At 39.3% G+C, this 14,978-nt stretch overlaps 1 protein-coding gene across 5 annotated transcripts in view; it reads left to right on the top strand.

Annotated features, from left to right (window-relative positions):
* The window catches only part of ANK2 (ankyrin 2), a 657,856-nt gene that overhangs the window by 554,833 nt on the left and 88,045 nt on the right, over positions 1-14,978 (top strand). For 4 of the 5 annotated variants that reach the window (XM_062199712.1, XM_062199708.1, XM_062199709.1 and 1 more), the window contains 5 exons: positions 2,183-2,380; positions 4,531-4,629; positions 5,692-5,790; positions 13,463-13,561; positions 14,495-14,593. In XM_062199712.1, the coding sequence (XP_062055696.1) occupies positions 2,183-2,380; positions 4,531-4,629; positions 5,692-5,790; positions 13,463-13,561; positions 14,495-14,593 (594 nt within the window). Of the gene's footprint in view, positions 1-2,182; positions 2,381-4,530; positions 4,630-5,691; positions 5,791-13,462; positions 13,562-13,867; positions 14,064-14,494; positions 14,594-14,978 lie in introns of those variants that run through there. The other variant, XM_062199711.1, reaches the window with a different exon arrangement.

Below are 14,978 nucleotides of genomic sequence, written 5' to 3'. Positions count from 1 at the left end.
TATCTACCAGGCAATGAGACTGCTTCCTTTGTCAAAATTGACACCCTCTTTGATAATGTCTTGGGTTGTATCATTAAAACATCATGCCTCCCTTGACATAAATCTTGTTAACCAATGTCCCCATAGTGTATGCTTCAGGATTGGAAGTAAGTGGGACCAAAAAACCAAAAAGGAGATGCCCGAATTTATAAGGTCCACAAAAATCTACTTGCCTTATTATCTGATAGAGCCCATGGACCCAGGTGCAATATTCTGAAGTAGCTGGAACATCTGGCACTATGATCAGACCCTGAAAATGTTCCCAAGCAGAGCTTCTAATAGAAATATTATTTGTCAAAAATCAAAGATGCTTGTTTTTACTTGAGCAGTTGGGGACAGGGTAGAAAATATAGGGCCCTTTGTGGACCAAAATTTGATGATGGCACATAAAGACATTTACATTCTCTATTTTATATATATACATACTTTGCAGTTAGATTGAAGGAGAAAGTATGACCTAAAAATACCTCTTGTGGTTGTCTTGGAAGAAGCACTGGACCATTTTACTGTTTTCCCTTCAGCATGTCGTAGCTAATGACAAAGCCTCTGTTTTTAACGTCTACCATACATTCATCATGGAAAATTCCATCAGATGTGATGAAGGAAAGAAAAGGAAACATATGTTACAGATTCACAAATAGTTCAGTGTTTTTTGTTTAATTGTTTGTTTTCTTTTAACTAAGTGTAAGGTTTAGAGTTTGACTCTTGTAAGCCAAATCTGAATTATCTTGTTCTACTCCATAAAACTCTCACATAAAACTAGTAGTCTCATGTTTCTACTCTGGAGGTCACAGAAATGGACAAAAAGGGGGGTTCTAGAATTTAAACTGACCACAGGATTAACAGAAGTCAATTCTGTTGTTTAATATATCCTCTGCCAGCGCCGCGGCTCAATAGGCTAATCCTCCGCCTTGCGGCGCCAGCACACCAGGTTCTAGTCCCGGTCGGGGTGAACCAACGGCAAAGGAAGACCTTTCTCTCTGTCTCTCTCTCTCACTGTCCACTCTGCCTGTCAACAAACAAACAAACCAAAAACTCTTCTATTGGCATGCAACTATGCAACTCCTTTTTTTTTTTTTTTTTTTTTTTTTTTTTTACAGGCAGAGTTAGTGAGAGAGAGAGAGAGAGAGAGACAGAGAGAAAGGTCTTCCTTTTTCCATTGGTTCACTCCCCAAGTGGCTGCTATGGCCGGTGCATTGCAGCCAGTGCACTGTGCCAATCTGAAGCCAGGAGCCAGGTGCTTCCTCCTGGTCTCCCATGCGGGTGCAGGTCCTAAGGACCTGGGCCATCTTCCACTGCCTTCCCGGGCCACAGCAGAGAGCTAGATTGGAAGAGGAGCAACCGGGACAGAACCGGCACCCCAACTGGGACTAGAACCTGGGGTGCCGGTGCCGCAGGTGGAGGATTAGCCTAGTGAGCCTCAGCGCCAGCCAGCATGCAACTCCTTTATGCCAGAGATTACATCATGTTCACCATTTAAATTTCTACACCTAGAAAACTGTCTGGTCTATGCAAAGCCCTAAATAATATTCGCTAAATGGGTAAAAATGTAAAGTCCAATTGGGAGCACATTAGTAGGAGTGTTATAAGCAAGATCATAGAAATAATTCCATTTTATTTTATATTATTAAAATCACATTGGAAGTATGGCATTCATTTATGGGTAGCATGATTCAGGGACACTGTTGACAGCTAGAATCAGTTCAAAACAGATCATCCTTTAGGAGAGAGGTCTAGAAATGGTGCTTCCATGAGCAGTAATTAAAGGAATGAGGAAGGCTAGCCTGGAAAACAGAATTCTAAAACAAAATATGAAAATCATCCTCAGATATTTAAAGGAAGATTGCATAGAAGAGGAGACTGGCTTATTTTCTATTGCTCTCCAGGAAATAGCCAGTATTGTAAGGAGGGAATTTTCAGCTTTGGGACTTTTGTGTCTGTATCTTTCTCACAGTAGAATGGGTATAACTTTGGTTGCAAAGATGTGGGTATTGCTAGGTGGAAACTTGTGATAGGTAAGAGTTTGGATTAACTATAAACTCCCTTTTAACTTTCCTGATGATTAGAGATTCTTATCTTCTTCCAAAAAAGATATTAAAGCAATTGTTAAACTTACTATATGTATTTTTGATTTTTTTTTTAGAATGGCTATACTCCTTTACATATTGCTGCCAAGAAGAATCAAATGCAGATAGCTTCCACACTTCTGAACTATGGAGCAGAAACTAACATTGTGACAAAGCAAGGGGTCACTCCGCTGCATTTGGCCTCACAGGAAGGGCACACTGATATGGTCACCTTGCTTCTGGATAAGGGAGCCAATATCCACATGTCAACAAAGGTATCCTGTTCTTGACTCTTGCTTCGATCAAGAGTCTTTTGGTTGAATATAAAGAGAACAAATCAAAGATAACTTAGAACAAAGAAGGGGGATATAATAAAAGGAAACAGGGATTATCTTATGGACCCCAAGGAGAAGAAGAGTCAAACCCTCGAGGGACTAGAAAGCCATAAAGCAGCAAGGGAACCACTCTCACAGACTCTCTGCCTGTTTGGCTACATTTTTGCTTATTGACTTTCCTCTACAAATCAGTTTCATTCACCTTGTTCTGTAAATCTGATTTTCCTGCTCTGTACATGTGATATAAGGGGTTGCCCCAAGGCTTTTGAGAGTTAACATCAGCATAGTTCAAGCAATAAGCCCTGATTGCCCTTATATCTTCTAGGCCAAATTCCAAATTCCAGACAGAATAAGACAGAGAAAGGAAGAGAGAATGATAGAAAGAAAGGCAGAAGGATTTGGCCCAAACAACTGCATTCAAACTGGCAGCCTCATGTCCACAACTCAACTCATTCTCCAGCCTATACCCTGTGTAGGGGTCTGGGAACTCAGGAAAATACTGATTTTTTTAAACCAATTGCAGCTTAATTTGGGTGGTGGTCAGAAAATCAATGTTTTTCATGAAATGCTTCAGTCATTTCAACCTTTCTCCAGAAAAGGCCTCTGTGGACCACCATACTAATTTAAATAGACAATTAAGGATAGAAAGGAAAATATTATTCAAATTTTATAGTATTAGATTTTTAAATGTACTTGTCTGTCTATATATCAACTATCTATACATCCACCAATTAATCTTATACTTACTTTCATATATACTCCACTGGAGCCAGATGCTAAAAAATTAAAAATTGGAGCTTATATTTATCAGTTTGTTCATCGTTTGTGTCTCTTGATGCTTTTTTGTGACATAGGGTGTGCATTAAGTGAAAGCAAAAGTCTCTTAAGGTTTTCCACAAATATACAAATACTATTGTTTTCTACATCTCACTGTTGAGTTCATTGGTGCTTTTAGGGAATCAGTTGTAAATTGGCCTTAATAATGTGCATAAGTAGATTATGTAGCATGCATCCTATAGAAGGACCTATGAAATGAGTAGGTTGTCTTGAATGCCACTGGAATCCTGGTAACCTAGTCTCTTTATCACTCAGAAGAGTTCCAGTGCATTCCTTGCCCTAATGTACTTCTCTGTTCTCTGTCAAAGGTCTTCCCAGATCCTCTTTTAAAGGACGGTGACAGCTGATTAGTTATGGAGTTAGTCTTCCAAAAGATATTTGCATTTTAATAAGAATAAGCCTGAAAAACCCTTACTGTGAAAAGTAATGTTTCAACCAGTCAATACAATATGCAGTATGGACATCCTGTGGCCATTGAAATCAAGCTATTCAGGGGGTCACTTATATTATCAAGAATATTTGGACCTTGAAACAGAATATTTTATGTAATATCCACATGCAAAGAGATATGTGTTTAGTATTAAAATATGAATATTCATTTGAAAATATGGAAAAGAAACATTTAACAAATTTTTGAATATTATTAAAATTCTAGATAATATCTGAAGTTGAGCACACAATCTTTCTGATATTATGATTTTTAATTTATCAAAATGATAGATATACATCTGGAATTAGTTCATATTAATAATATTCGTCTAAGTACAGTGATTCCTTCAAGAGAGAGTTTTATCAGTCAGCAAATTTTTAATGAGTATTTTTGAATTGCACACTCATCAATGGAGAAAAATATTCAATTTTGAATCATGAAGTAATTATATTATCTTTAAAACAATTATTTTATGATTTTACTTTGGTTGTATCCTTAGGACAAAGGATAAACAGTGTAAAATTTTAATAGTGCTCAGATGTATCTGAGCTTCAGATGAATGTATTTGGAAGTTATTAGTTATTTTAGCTTCACATCATTAGTAGTCAAAATGGAAAATGTCACTTGCTGAATGTGTTGATTAGCTTACAGAATATTCCTAAATGATAAGTCATGTTAACTTGGAGATTCTTAGATATCAAAAGATGCAGTTTCTCAGGATAGGCTATGTGTTTTTCAGCATTTTTTGAAGACATGATGTTTTAGATTACAACAATGTATTTTCCTCTTCAAATGTACCCCTTTCATTCCATTCTTTCTCTAGAGTGGACTCACCTCCTTACACCTTGCAGCCCAGGAAGATAAAGTCAATGTTGCTGAAATTCTCACCAAACATGGAGCTGACAAGGATGCTCACACAAAGGTAAAGCAAAGTCTATCAATATTGTATAAGTTCTAGCTTGCATGACTCCTCATAGTCCCCATTTGGGTTACCTCATGTCTAGGTCTCCCCTCCTCAACTGTCCATTCTCAAGCTTAAACTAATCATGATGGGCTTTTGCTCACAAATCTAAAGTGGTTCCCCATTTTTGCCACAGTCAAGTGCAAAAGGCCAGCATGGTGTCAGGATCCCTCACAGGAAGACTCCACTTCTGCAGGCTTTAACCTATCCTCTTTATTGTGGTTTTAGCTGGTCCAAATGACTTGCTGTTTTCCCTCTGTACTTACTCATTTTCATGCCCTTGGTTATCAAATGGTTTTTCCCTCTCTATGCTCTTAGATCCTTACCCATTTTTAAACAAGAGTTATTTAATTTTCTGAAAGTCAGAGTTATAGAGAGAGAGGGAGAGACACCCGATGGTTCACCCCTAAAGTGGCTACAACAGCCCGGGTTAGGCAGACTGAAACCAGGAGCCAGAAGCTTCTTTGTGTTCTCTCATGTTGGTTGCAGAGGCCCAAAAGATTAGGCCATCTTCTGCTGCTTTCCCAAGCCATTAGCAGGAAGTTAGATTGGAAGTGGAGCAGCTTGGCATTAACCAGTACCCCTATGGGATTCTGGCATTGTAGGTGGCAGCTTTACCAACTATGCCACGATGTTGGCCTCTAAATCCTTACCCATTTCTTAAGCTCAGCTTGCTACATCTCTCCTGCATCTTCTTCTGATCTTCCTGTCAGAGTCAGCCTCTCTTCCCTGTTTTCAGGTCATACCAACTATTTCTTTCTTTTATTTCTTTGTCTAATTAAGACATATATGAGTCTCTCTTTGTCACTCTCTTTTTCTCTTCCTCATGGTAAGCTTCATGTGGCTAGAATCTACTCATACCCATGTTTGTATTCACAGGATACATATATAACCTGCTCAATAGTACTGTACAATATGATCGAGTTTCTACCCACCCTGTATTCACTGAAATTCTACGTAATCCTGCTCCCTGAAGGGCATTAACCATTAGAGTAGTAAAGCTTCTACTTTATTTGTTTACAGCTTGGTTACACCCCTTTAATTGTGGCCTGTCACTATGGAAATGTGAAAATGGTCAACTTTCTTCTGAAGCAAGGAGCAAATGTTAATGCAAAAACCAAGGTAAAATACTTGTCCTTATTTTCATTTTCTATAAGAAAAAAGGTTCAGCCATCTGGATACACAATTGGCTTACTGTGGCTACAAATGTTTTTTTCTCTTTAGTTATTCTAAATTGTCTTTGATGAGGCAATGAGTTTTTTTAAAATTGTTTGAGACTTTTTGTTATAATGAGTTTTGCCAGCCTTGTAGGTTAGCTTCATAGCTTTGTCTGTTTTAAAAGGAAAGTAGGATACGTCGATTTAACAGTTTACTGCAGGATACACTAAATGCCTGCTAGAACAACTTGATGTTCTGGAAGCTCTCCTTTACACTGTTTTTGGGTCTTGGCCCCTTCCCACCTCCCAAGGAAGTAAGACAGGCAGCCTGGATTGCATTCCTTTCATTTTTAATGAACTCTGTCACATCAGGAACATTCACATGGTCATGCTCAGTGAGAAAATGATGTGTAATTTCTGGGCTAAAAAATTCTCAAGGATAAGCAGAGCTGACTTGATCTTAGCTGTTTCTCCCAGTGGTTTCTGAAAGTTCCTATTCCACAAAGCAAGGTTAGAACATAACGCGTAGGCACTTCAGTGTGCTCCAGTGAGTTCAAAAAGAAGTGAAGCACATTCTGTAACGACTACTGCTGCACGTAATGTAACTGAGAACTCCAGGTTCTTTTGTCTAAAGAAACATTTACATGATGTTTTTAAGTTCTTATGAGATTATCAGAAATCCCTGATGCTGCTCTGTGAGTGGGCTCAAGTAAGTTCATGAGTATATTCAGGCATTTTCAAATTAATTATTTAAGATGCTAGCAATTAAAAATATGTAGAAGTCTTCTAGGTCAGTCTTTCTGCTTATATCCTAATAGAAGCAGATACAAAACCATTTCTATACACAGCACATGTACGAGCAGATTTATAATAAACTTGGTCTTTAAATTGTAAATAATACTCATACTGTGAAGGTTTGAGATTCATCTTTAATGATCTTATTCTAGTAAGAATAGCTGCTACCTTGTTTCTGATCAATTCTTGAGTTCTCATAGAAATGTACTTTGAGACTTATCTGAAAGTTCCAGAATGAATTCTCAGACATCAACTCTTAACACCATTTTTGCTTAGCCAACTCACAAAAAAGCCCTCTGGGGAAGACATTCTTATTAGAATATGGACTTTCTCCTGAAATGCACAAATGCAACGATGCATTGGCATATTGTCAAAGATTCAAAACACTTATATTTTTTGTTAAGTGTTGGATTGTTTAGATGGTTACAATATTCAGAAGCCAAACAGTATGTTGTTTAGACAATATCAATGGCCTTTCCCAAATTTAATCTTCATCAAATGAACATTTAACTGAGAGAAATTTCTCATTTTCAGATTTAGGGTTTATTTCTTAAAGTCAACTATGAAGCATTTGGAACCACTTATCTGTAAGACAATATAAAGATACATACCTTGAAGGGAAGGACAGTTTTTTCATAAGCTCATCAAAATTTTTTTCACTTGAAATGAAATCTCTGCAGATATGTGTTTTCTCCTTGACGTCTCATGTGTACCTATGGATATTAAAGATTGCTTCATTGCTCTGAGAATACAAATGTATGAATTGCTTTTAATAAGCTCTTCAGAATTTTTTTCACTTGGATGAAGTCTCTGCGGAAGCAGTTATGTTTTCTTTTTGACATCTCATGTATAACCATAGATATTAAAGACTGTCCCATTGCTTTGAGAATACAAACATATGTATTGCATTTACTCTCCAAACATTCATTGCTTAGTATAAAATATTTGAAAAAGTTAATATTTTATAAGAATATTCGGTTTAAAATTGTAATGAAACCCTGTCACATCAGCTTGAAGCCAGCCTTCATTAATTATGATTAACTTGTGAAGTGGACTTAGGACTGCTGTACTTAAAAGATAATTATCTTTTTTAGAAATCTTTTATTTAATGAGTATAAATTACATAAGTATATCTTTAGGAGTACAGTAATTCTTCCCAACATACTCACCCTCCTACTCCTGCTCCCTCCCCAATTCCTCCTCCCTCTCCCATTCCCAGTCCCATTCTACATTAAGATTCATTTTCCATTAACTTTATACACATAAGACCAACTCTATACTAAGTAAAGATTTCAACTATTTGGTTTTTTTAGAAAACATTTATTTAATAAATATAAATTTCAAAAGTACAACTTTTGGGTTATAGCAGTTTCTCCCCCATAACCACCCTCCCATGCAAACCATTCCATTTCCTACTCCCTCTCCCATCCCATTCTTCATTAAGATTAATTTTTAATTATCTTTATATACAGAAGATCAACTTAGTATATGCTAAGTAAAGGTTTCAACAGTTTGCACCCACACAGACACACAAAGTATAAAGTACTGTTTGAAGACTATTTTATCATTAATTCTCATAGTACAACACATTTAGGATAGAAATCCTACATAGGGAGCAAGTGCACAGAGACTCCTGCTGTAAATTTAACAATTGACACTCTTATTTATGACGTTCAGTAATCACCTGAGGCTCTTATCTTGAGCTGCCAAGGCTATGGAAGCCTCTTGAGTTTACAAACTCCAACCTTATTTAGACAAGGCCATAATCAAAGTAGAAGTTCTCTCCTCCCTTCAGAGTAAAGTACCTCCTTCTTTGATGGCCTGTTCTTTCCACTGGGATCTCACTTGCAGAGATCTTTCATTTAGGTCATTTTTTGCCACAGTGTCTTGCCTTTCCATGCTTGAGAAACTCTCATGGGCTTTTTAGCCAGATCCATATGCCTGAAGGGCTGATTCTGAGGCCAGAGTGCTGTTTAGGGCATTTGCCATTCTATGAGTCTGCTGTGTATCCTGCTTCCCATGTTGGATCATTCTTTTTAATTCTGTCAATTATTATAGCAGACACTGGTCTTGTTTATGTGATCCTTTTTTTTTTTTTTAATTTTTGACAGGCAGAGTGGACAGTGAGAGAGAGAGAGACAGAGAGAAAGGTCTTCCTTTTTGCCGTTGGTTCACCCTCCAATGGCCGCCGTGGTAGGCGTGCTGCGGCCGGCGCACCACGCTGATCCGATGGCAGGAGCCAGGTGCTTCTCCTGGTCTCCCATGGGGTGCAGGGCCCAAGCACTTGGGCCATCCTCCACTGCACTCCCTGGCCACAGTAGAGAGCTGGCCTGGAAGAGGGGCTACCGGGACAGGATCGGTGCCCTGACCGGGACTAGAACCCGGTGTGCTGGCGCCGCAAGGTGGAGGATTAGCCTAGTGAGCCACGGCGCCGGCCCTATGTGATCCTTTTGACACTTAATCCTATCTTTATGATCAATTATGAACTTAAACTGATCACTTTAACTCATAAGATGGCATTGGTACATGCCAATTTAATGGGATTTGGAGTCCATGGCATGTTTCTAGCTTTACCCTTAGGGGTAAGCCCGAGTGACAGTGTGCCAAACTGTACACCTCCTCCCTCTCTTATTCCCACTCTTATATTTAACAGGGATTAATTTTCAGTTGGATTTAAACTCCTAAGAATAATTGTGTGTTAATTAAAGAGGTCAACCAATGGTATTAAGTAGCAAAAGAAAGTACTAAAAAGAATAAAATATTAAGCTATTCCTTGACAGTCAGGACAAGGGCTGATCAAGTCATTGTTTCTCATACTGTCAGTTTCATTTCTTCAGGTTTCCTTTCAGGTGCTCAGTTAGTTGTCACAGATCAGGGAGAACATATGATATTTTTCTCTTTGGGACTGGCTTATTTCACTCAGCATGATGTTTTCTAGATTCCTCCGTTTTGTTGCAAATGACCAGATTTCATTTTTTTTTACCACTGTGTAGAATTCTATAGATTACATATCCCATAATTTCTTCATACAGTCTTCTGCTGATGAGCATTTAGGTTTTTTCCATGTCTTAGCTATTGTGAATTGAGCTGCAATAAACATTGAGGTGCAGATAGCTCTTTTATTTGCCAATTTAATTTATTTTGGGTAAATTCTGAAGAGTGGGATGGCTGGGTCATGTGGTAGGGTTATAGTCAGGTTTCTGAGGAATCTCCAAACTGTCTTCCATAGTGGCTTTATCAGTTTGCATTCAATGCAATACCAATCAAAATACCAAAGACATTCTTCTCAGATCTGGAAAATATGATGCTGAAATTCGTATGGAGGCACAGGAGACCTTGAATAGCTAAAGCAATCTTGTACAACAAAAACAGAGCCAGAGACATCACAATATTTCAAGACACACAACAGGGCAGTTATAATAAAAACAGCATGGTCCTGGTACAGAAACAGATGGATAGACCAATGGAACAGAATAGAAACACCAGAAATCAATCCAAACATCTACAACCAACTTATATTTGATCAAGGAGCAAGGACAGTCTCTTCAACAAATGGTGCTGGGAAAACTGGATTTCCATATGCAGAAGCATGAAGCAATACCCCTACCTTACCCCCTTACACAAAAATCCACTCAACATGGGTTAGAGACCCAAATCTATGACCCAACACTATCAAATTATTAGAGAACATTGGAGAACCCCTGCAAGATAGAGGCACAGGCAAAGACTTCTTGGAAACACCCAAGAGGCACAGGCAGTCAAAGCCAAAACTAACAATTGGGATCACTAGCCATTAGGGAAATGCAAATCAGACCACAATGAGGTTTCACCTCACCCGGTTAGAATAGCTTATGTACAGAAATCAACTAACAACATATGCTGGCGAGGATGTAGAGAAAAAGGCACACTAATCCGCTGTTGGTGGGAATGCAAACTGGTAAAGCCAATATGGAAGATTTCAACTATTTATACACATACACAATATAAAAAACTGTTTGAGAACAAATTTTACAGTTAAACCTCATAGTACAATTCATTTAGGACAGACTTTCTTCATGGGGAGTAAATGCACAGTGACTCCTGCTGTTAATTTAACAATTAACATTCTCATGTATGATGTAAGTGATCACCTGAGGCTCTTGCTATGAGTTACCCAGGCTAGGGAAGCCTTTTGAGTCCACAGTCTCCATCAGTATTTAGGCAAGGCCATAGGAAAAATGGAAGTTCTCTCCTCCCTTCAGAGAAAAGTACATCCTTCTTTGATTGCCCTGTCTCATTCATGGAGATCCTTCATATAGGACATTTTTTTTTTTTTTTTGCCACAGTATCTTGGCTTTCCATGCCTTAAATGCTCTCATGGACTTCTCAGCCAGACCAGAATGTCATAAGGGCTGATTCTGAGTTCAGAGTGCTATTTGAAGCAATTGTCATTCTATGCGTCTGCTATGTGGACTGCTTCCCATGTTGGAACATTCTCTCCTTTTCATTTCTATCTATTATTATTACCAAGAATTGATCTTATTTATACAATCCCTTTAACACTTAATTTTATCTATATGATCACTTTAACACTTAAGATGGCATTTTTACCACTCAGCTTAATGGCGTTTGGGGTCCCATGGGAAATTTTTAAACTGTACATTTAGAAGTAAGCCCATAGGCATGTATGCTGAACTATAGAGCTTTACAGTTACAAACTTCCTCCTTCCTCTCTTATTCCCACTCTTATTTTTTACTGATATCTATTTTTCAATTGACTTTATACACATATGATTAATGCTATGTTAGGTAAAGAGTTATTTTGGCATTATTCATGTGCATTTAACATTATTAATTTGTATATATTTATAGATAATTTTTGTGTATTCATATTAAGTTGATGTATGTTAACATAGTTTGTTTTACTATGTATAATTTCATTAATTTATATTCTAAATTTAGCACAGAAAGTGTGGTGAGTAAATTCTTGTTGACTGAATTAACTTGGCGGATACTAAAGAAGTGAATTAAATTAAGTTGGTAGAACATTATAAACACAAAGAAAAATAAATATCACTTTATGTTCCTCAAATGTCCATGGATTACCTGATTTGATAGACTTCCCTGAGTAGCTATTGATTTCTCAGAGTCCTGTAATTGATTTGTATTTCCAGCTTTCCTTTGGCCATTCCATTGTAGGGATGTTCAGCGTACACAGGTCTGTAAGAGGAAGAGCTGAGCATGTGCCACTCTTAGGGACACTCAGAAAGAATGACCTTCACACATGTGAATAAATTCCTTTTGACAGAAAGGACACAGTGAACATATAGGAGGAATCATGTGACACCCATGTATATAGACACATACTTCATGAAGACAAGATAAGTAGATATGTGTATTGGTTATGAGGCAGCAGTGACATTGAATAAAAGAGATATATACCCTTGCAAGCTTAAGGTATGAATGCACCACTCAGAACCTAGAACCCAGAACAATTGGGTCTAAAAAATAGACAGAATTTTCTCAACAGCAGGTAGATTAAAAACAAACAAGCAAACAGTAACTATGATAGCCATTGGCTGTCATGATGTTGAACACAGGATCTTAACTTTGAGTGACAGTGGAAAAATTACGTGTTAATTTCAGTTTCATCATCTTTGAAATGGGGAGAAAAATATTAATTCACTCAATTATTTGTTCATCATTCATTTAGTCCACCATTAATTACAAAACACCTCCCATATAACAGGCACCCTCATTTTCAGAGTGATAATGAACACTGAAACACATTAAATGTAATGTCCAATATCTGGCACAAAATGAATGATCAATAACTGCTACAACTGCCTTGTATCTCCAAGGATTCTGATGCAACTTGAAAAATTAATATGAATTTGTGACCAACCTGTACCACACCCAATACGCACTGCAGGTCTGATCTCACACTAACCTTACCAGCAATTCTTCACAATTCATGAAAGTTTAAACCAGAATGTCAAAACCCTCAATTTAAAGAGATTTGCTGAAAGAGGGGCACTCTGTTTCCAATGACTTCTTCTAAAAGTTTTTTAAGTGCCCATGTGTGTAATCTTCTTTGACCAAAGGAGTTTAAGACTTAGATTTAACTGTTTCTTTTTTAAAGATTTTATTTATTTATTTGAGAGGTAGAGTTACAGACAGTGAGAGGGAGAGACAGAGAGAAAGGTCTTCCATCTGCTGGTTCACTCCCCAAATGGCTGCAACAGCCGGTGCTGAGCCAGTCTGTAGTCAGGAGCCAGGAGCTTCTTCCAGATCTCCCATGTAGTTGCAGGGGTTCAAGGACTTGGGCCATCTTCTACTGCTTTCCCAGGCCAAGACAGAGACCTGGATTGGAAGAGGACCAACCAGGACTAGAACCAGCGCCCATACTGGATGCTGGCACTGCAGGCAGAGGATTAACCTACTGAGCCACAGCTCCGGCCCCTAGATTTACTTTTAATGATTTAGAATCCCCACACTTAACCTCAAGATGGTTTGTGTGATCCTCTGCAGCTTACCCTTCCTAGGGAAGAAATCACAGTGATAATGCCCTTTTCCGTTTTAAAGTGTCCTCTCAGCATACCCATTTTTAGCACTACTTGGTTAAAACACAGCAATAGAATCTGGAGTTTGCACGTCCTGTTGTTCTGTAGCCTCTCTCTCCTCTTTGTTTAGCAGACCATAAGGTGTGAGGGAGTGTTTGCTGCTGAGAAATGGGTTGCTGGGAATATCAGGCTCCCAATAAACAAAGCATCAGTAAGACTAAGAAATCCACAATGAAGGCTAACCTACTTTTCCTTTCCCTTTGCAAATCGGCTCTGGGCCCATGCCACCATCATCCACAGAATGGCTACACGCCTTTGCACCAGGCTGCCCAGCAGGGTCATACACACATCATCAACGTCCTGCTGCAGCACGGGGCCAAGCCCAACGCCACCACTGCGGTAAGACAGCCCAGCAGCCCCTCCCCACGCCCCCTTATCCCTCTGCTGCCCTCCTGGTAGTGTCTCAGCTTAGCTGAGCTTCTATGCATCCTCCTTAAATATACCCGGGACTGTGGAAATCCCCAGATTTCTTGAAAGCCTTTTCCAGAAGTCATTGTGACTTCTCGGGAGTGCTTTTCCCAGGAGGAAAAGCGATTGGCCTGAGTCCGTAGGCTCTCTCCGGAGAGTGGGGCCCTTGCCTGGGCTGCTGGAACATCCTCTGCTTACAGCTGGCGCTCAGATGTGAGCACAAATCGACCCCTCCCTCCCTGTCTCCTTAAGGGAGCAGTTTCCAGGCTGCTGGCTTAGACACAGCTCCTTGGGATGTGGAGCCATTGAAATGTAAACTAAGCGGTGCAATTAAACAAACCAGACTCCCAAGCAGCCTGGACTGAATGCAGCCTGAATTGCTTGCTTGTGTTATTTCACTGCATCGAGCTTCTGCACAGCTGTAGCTAAATATGTAAGTTACTGTGTTCCCGGTGGTAACATCTAGCAGCTGCAGACGGCCTAACCTCCGAGGAGGAGTAAGTGTACCTGGAACTCACTAAGAGTTTCTGGAGGCATCCTCCTCAGTTCAAGAGGTACTCCGCTAAGCCCAGTACAGTGTTTGTAGAAGATATTTGACACCCTTAGGGTTAAAGCTCAAGTGCTTCTTATTAAAAAGAGCAGGCAGATGCAAGCTTGTTGTGTTACCATGGTGACCTGGGCTATAGTCTAAAGAAGTTACAAAGCCGGATTTAGATGTAATGGTAAAAACTAGTGATTTTCCTAAGCTGTGCCTTGTTTTGGAAGGAAATGCTGGCTCATGCAGAGCCACGGGTGATCTCATTGGCTCCCATTGCAGTCCTCCCTCTCGTTTCTCACTCTCTTTCTTCCTTTCCCTCTCTTCAGAATGGTAACACCGCCTTGGCCATTGCTAAGCGTCTGGGCTACATCTCCGTGGTCGACACCCTGAAGGTTGTGACGGAGGAAGTCACCACCACCACCACGGTGAGTACAAGGCGCTCTGCGATTCGGCTCTGGAGTCTATGTTTCCAGCCACATGCTTTTTCACTCACCAAGTGCTTGGAGCGCTCCCTCCAGAACTTCTTTTGTTGACTGTACTATGGAACACTTCGGAAAGTATGCAGATGTCAGTGCTTTCACATAAAAATGCGGAAACTTCAGTTTCTCTTACTCAACAGAAATGCATATAAAATGTGTGAATGCAGTTCTATGCTATTTAGTTCCTTTTTCTGTGACTGACTGACTGACTTTTTCTTCTGGCTCCTCTGCCCTTTTCTTTTAGTTGTGTCTGACACCTACTGCTGGCATGGCGGTAGCACACCCACAGCAAACTTCTTCCCTTATCCAGGTCAGGCCAGCTCTCTGTGCT

This window comes from Lepus europaeus, chromosome 8 (assembly GCF_033115175.1).
Source record: "Lepus europaeus isolate LE1 chromosome 8, mLepTim1.pri, whole genome shotgun sequence".
Taxonomy (NCBI): domain Eukaryota; kingdom Metazoa; phylum Chordata; class Mammalia; order Lagomorpha; family Leporidae; genus Lepus; species Lepus europaeus.
This window is presented reverse-complemented; position numbering and strand designations above follow the sequence as displayed.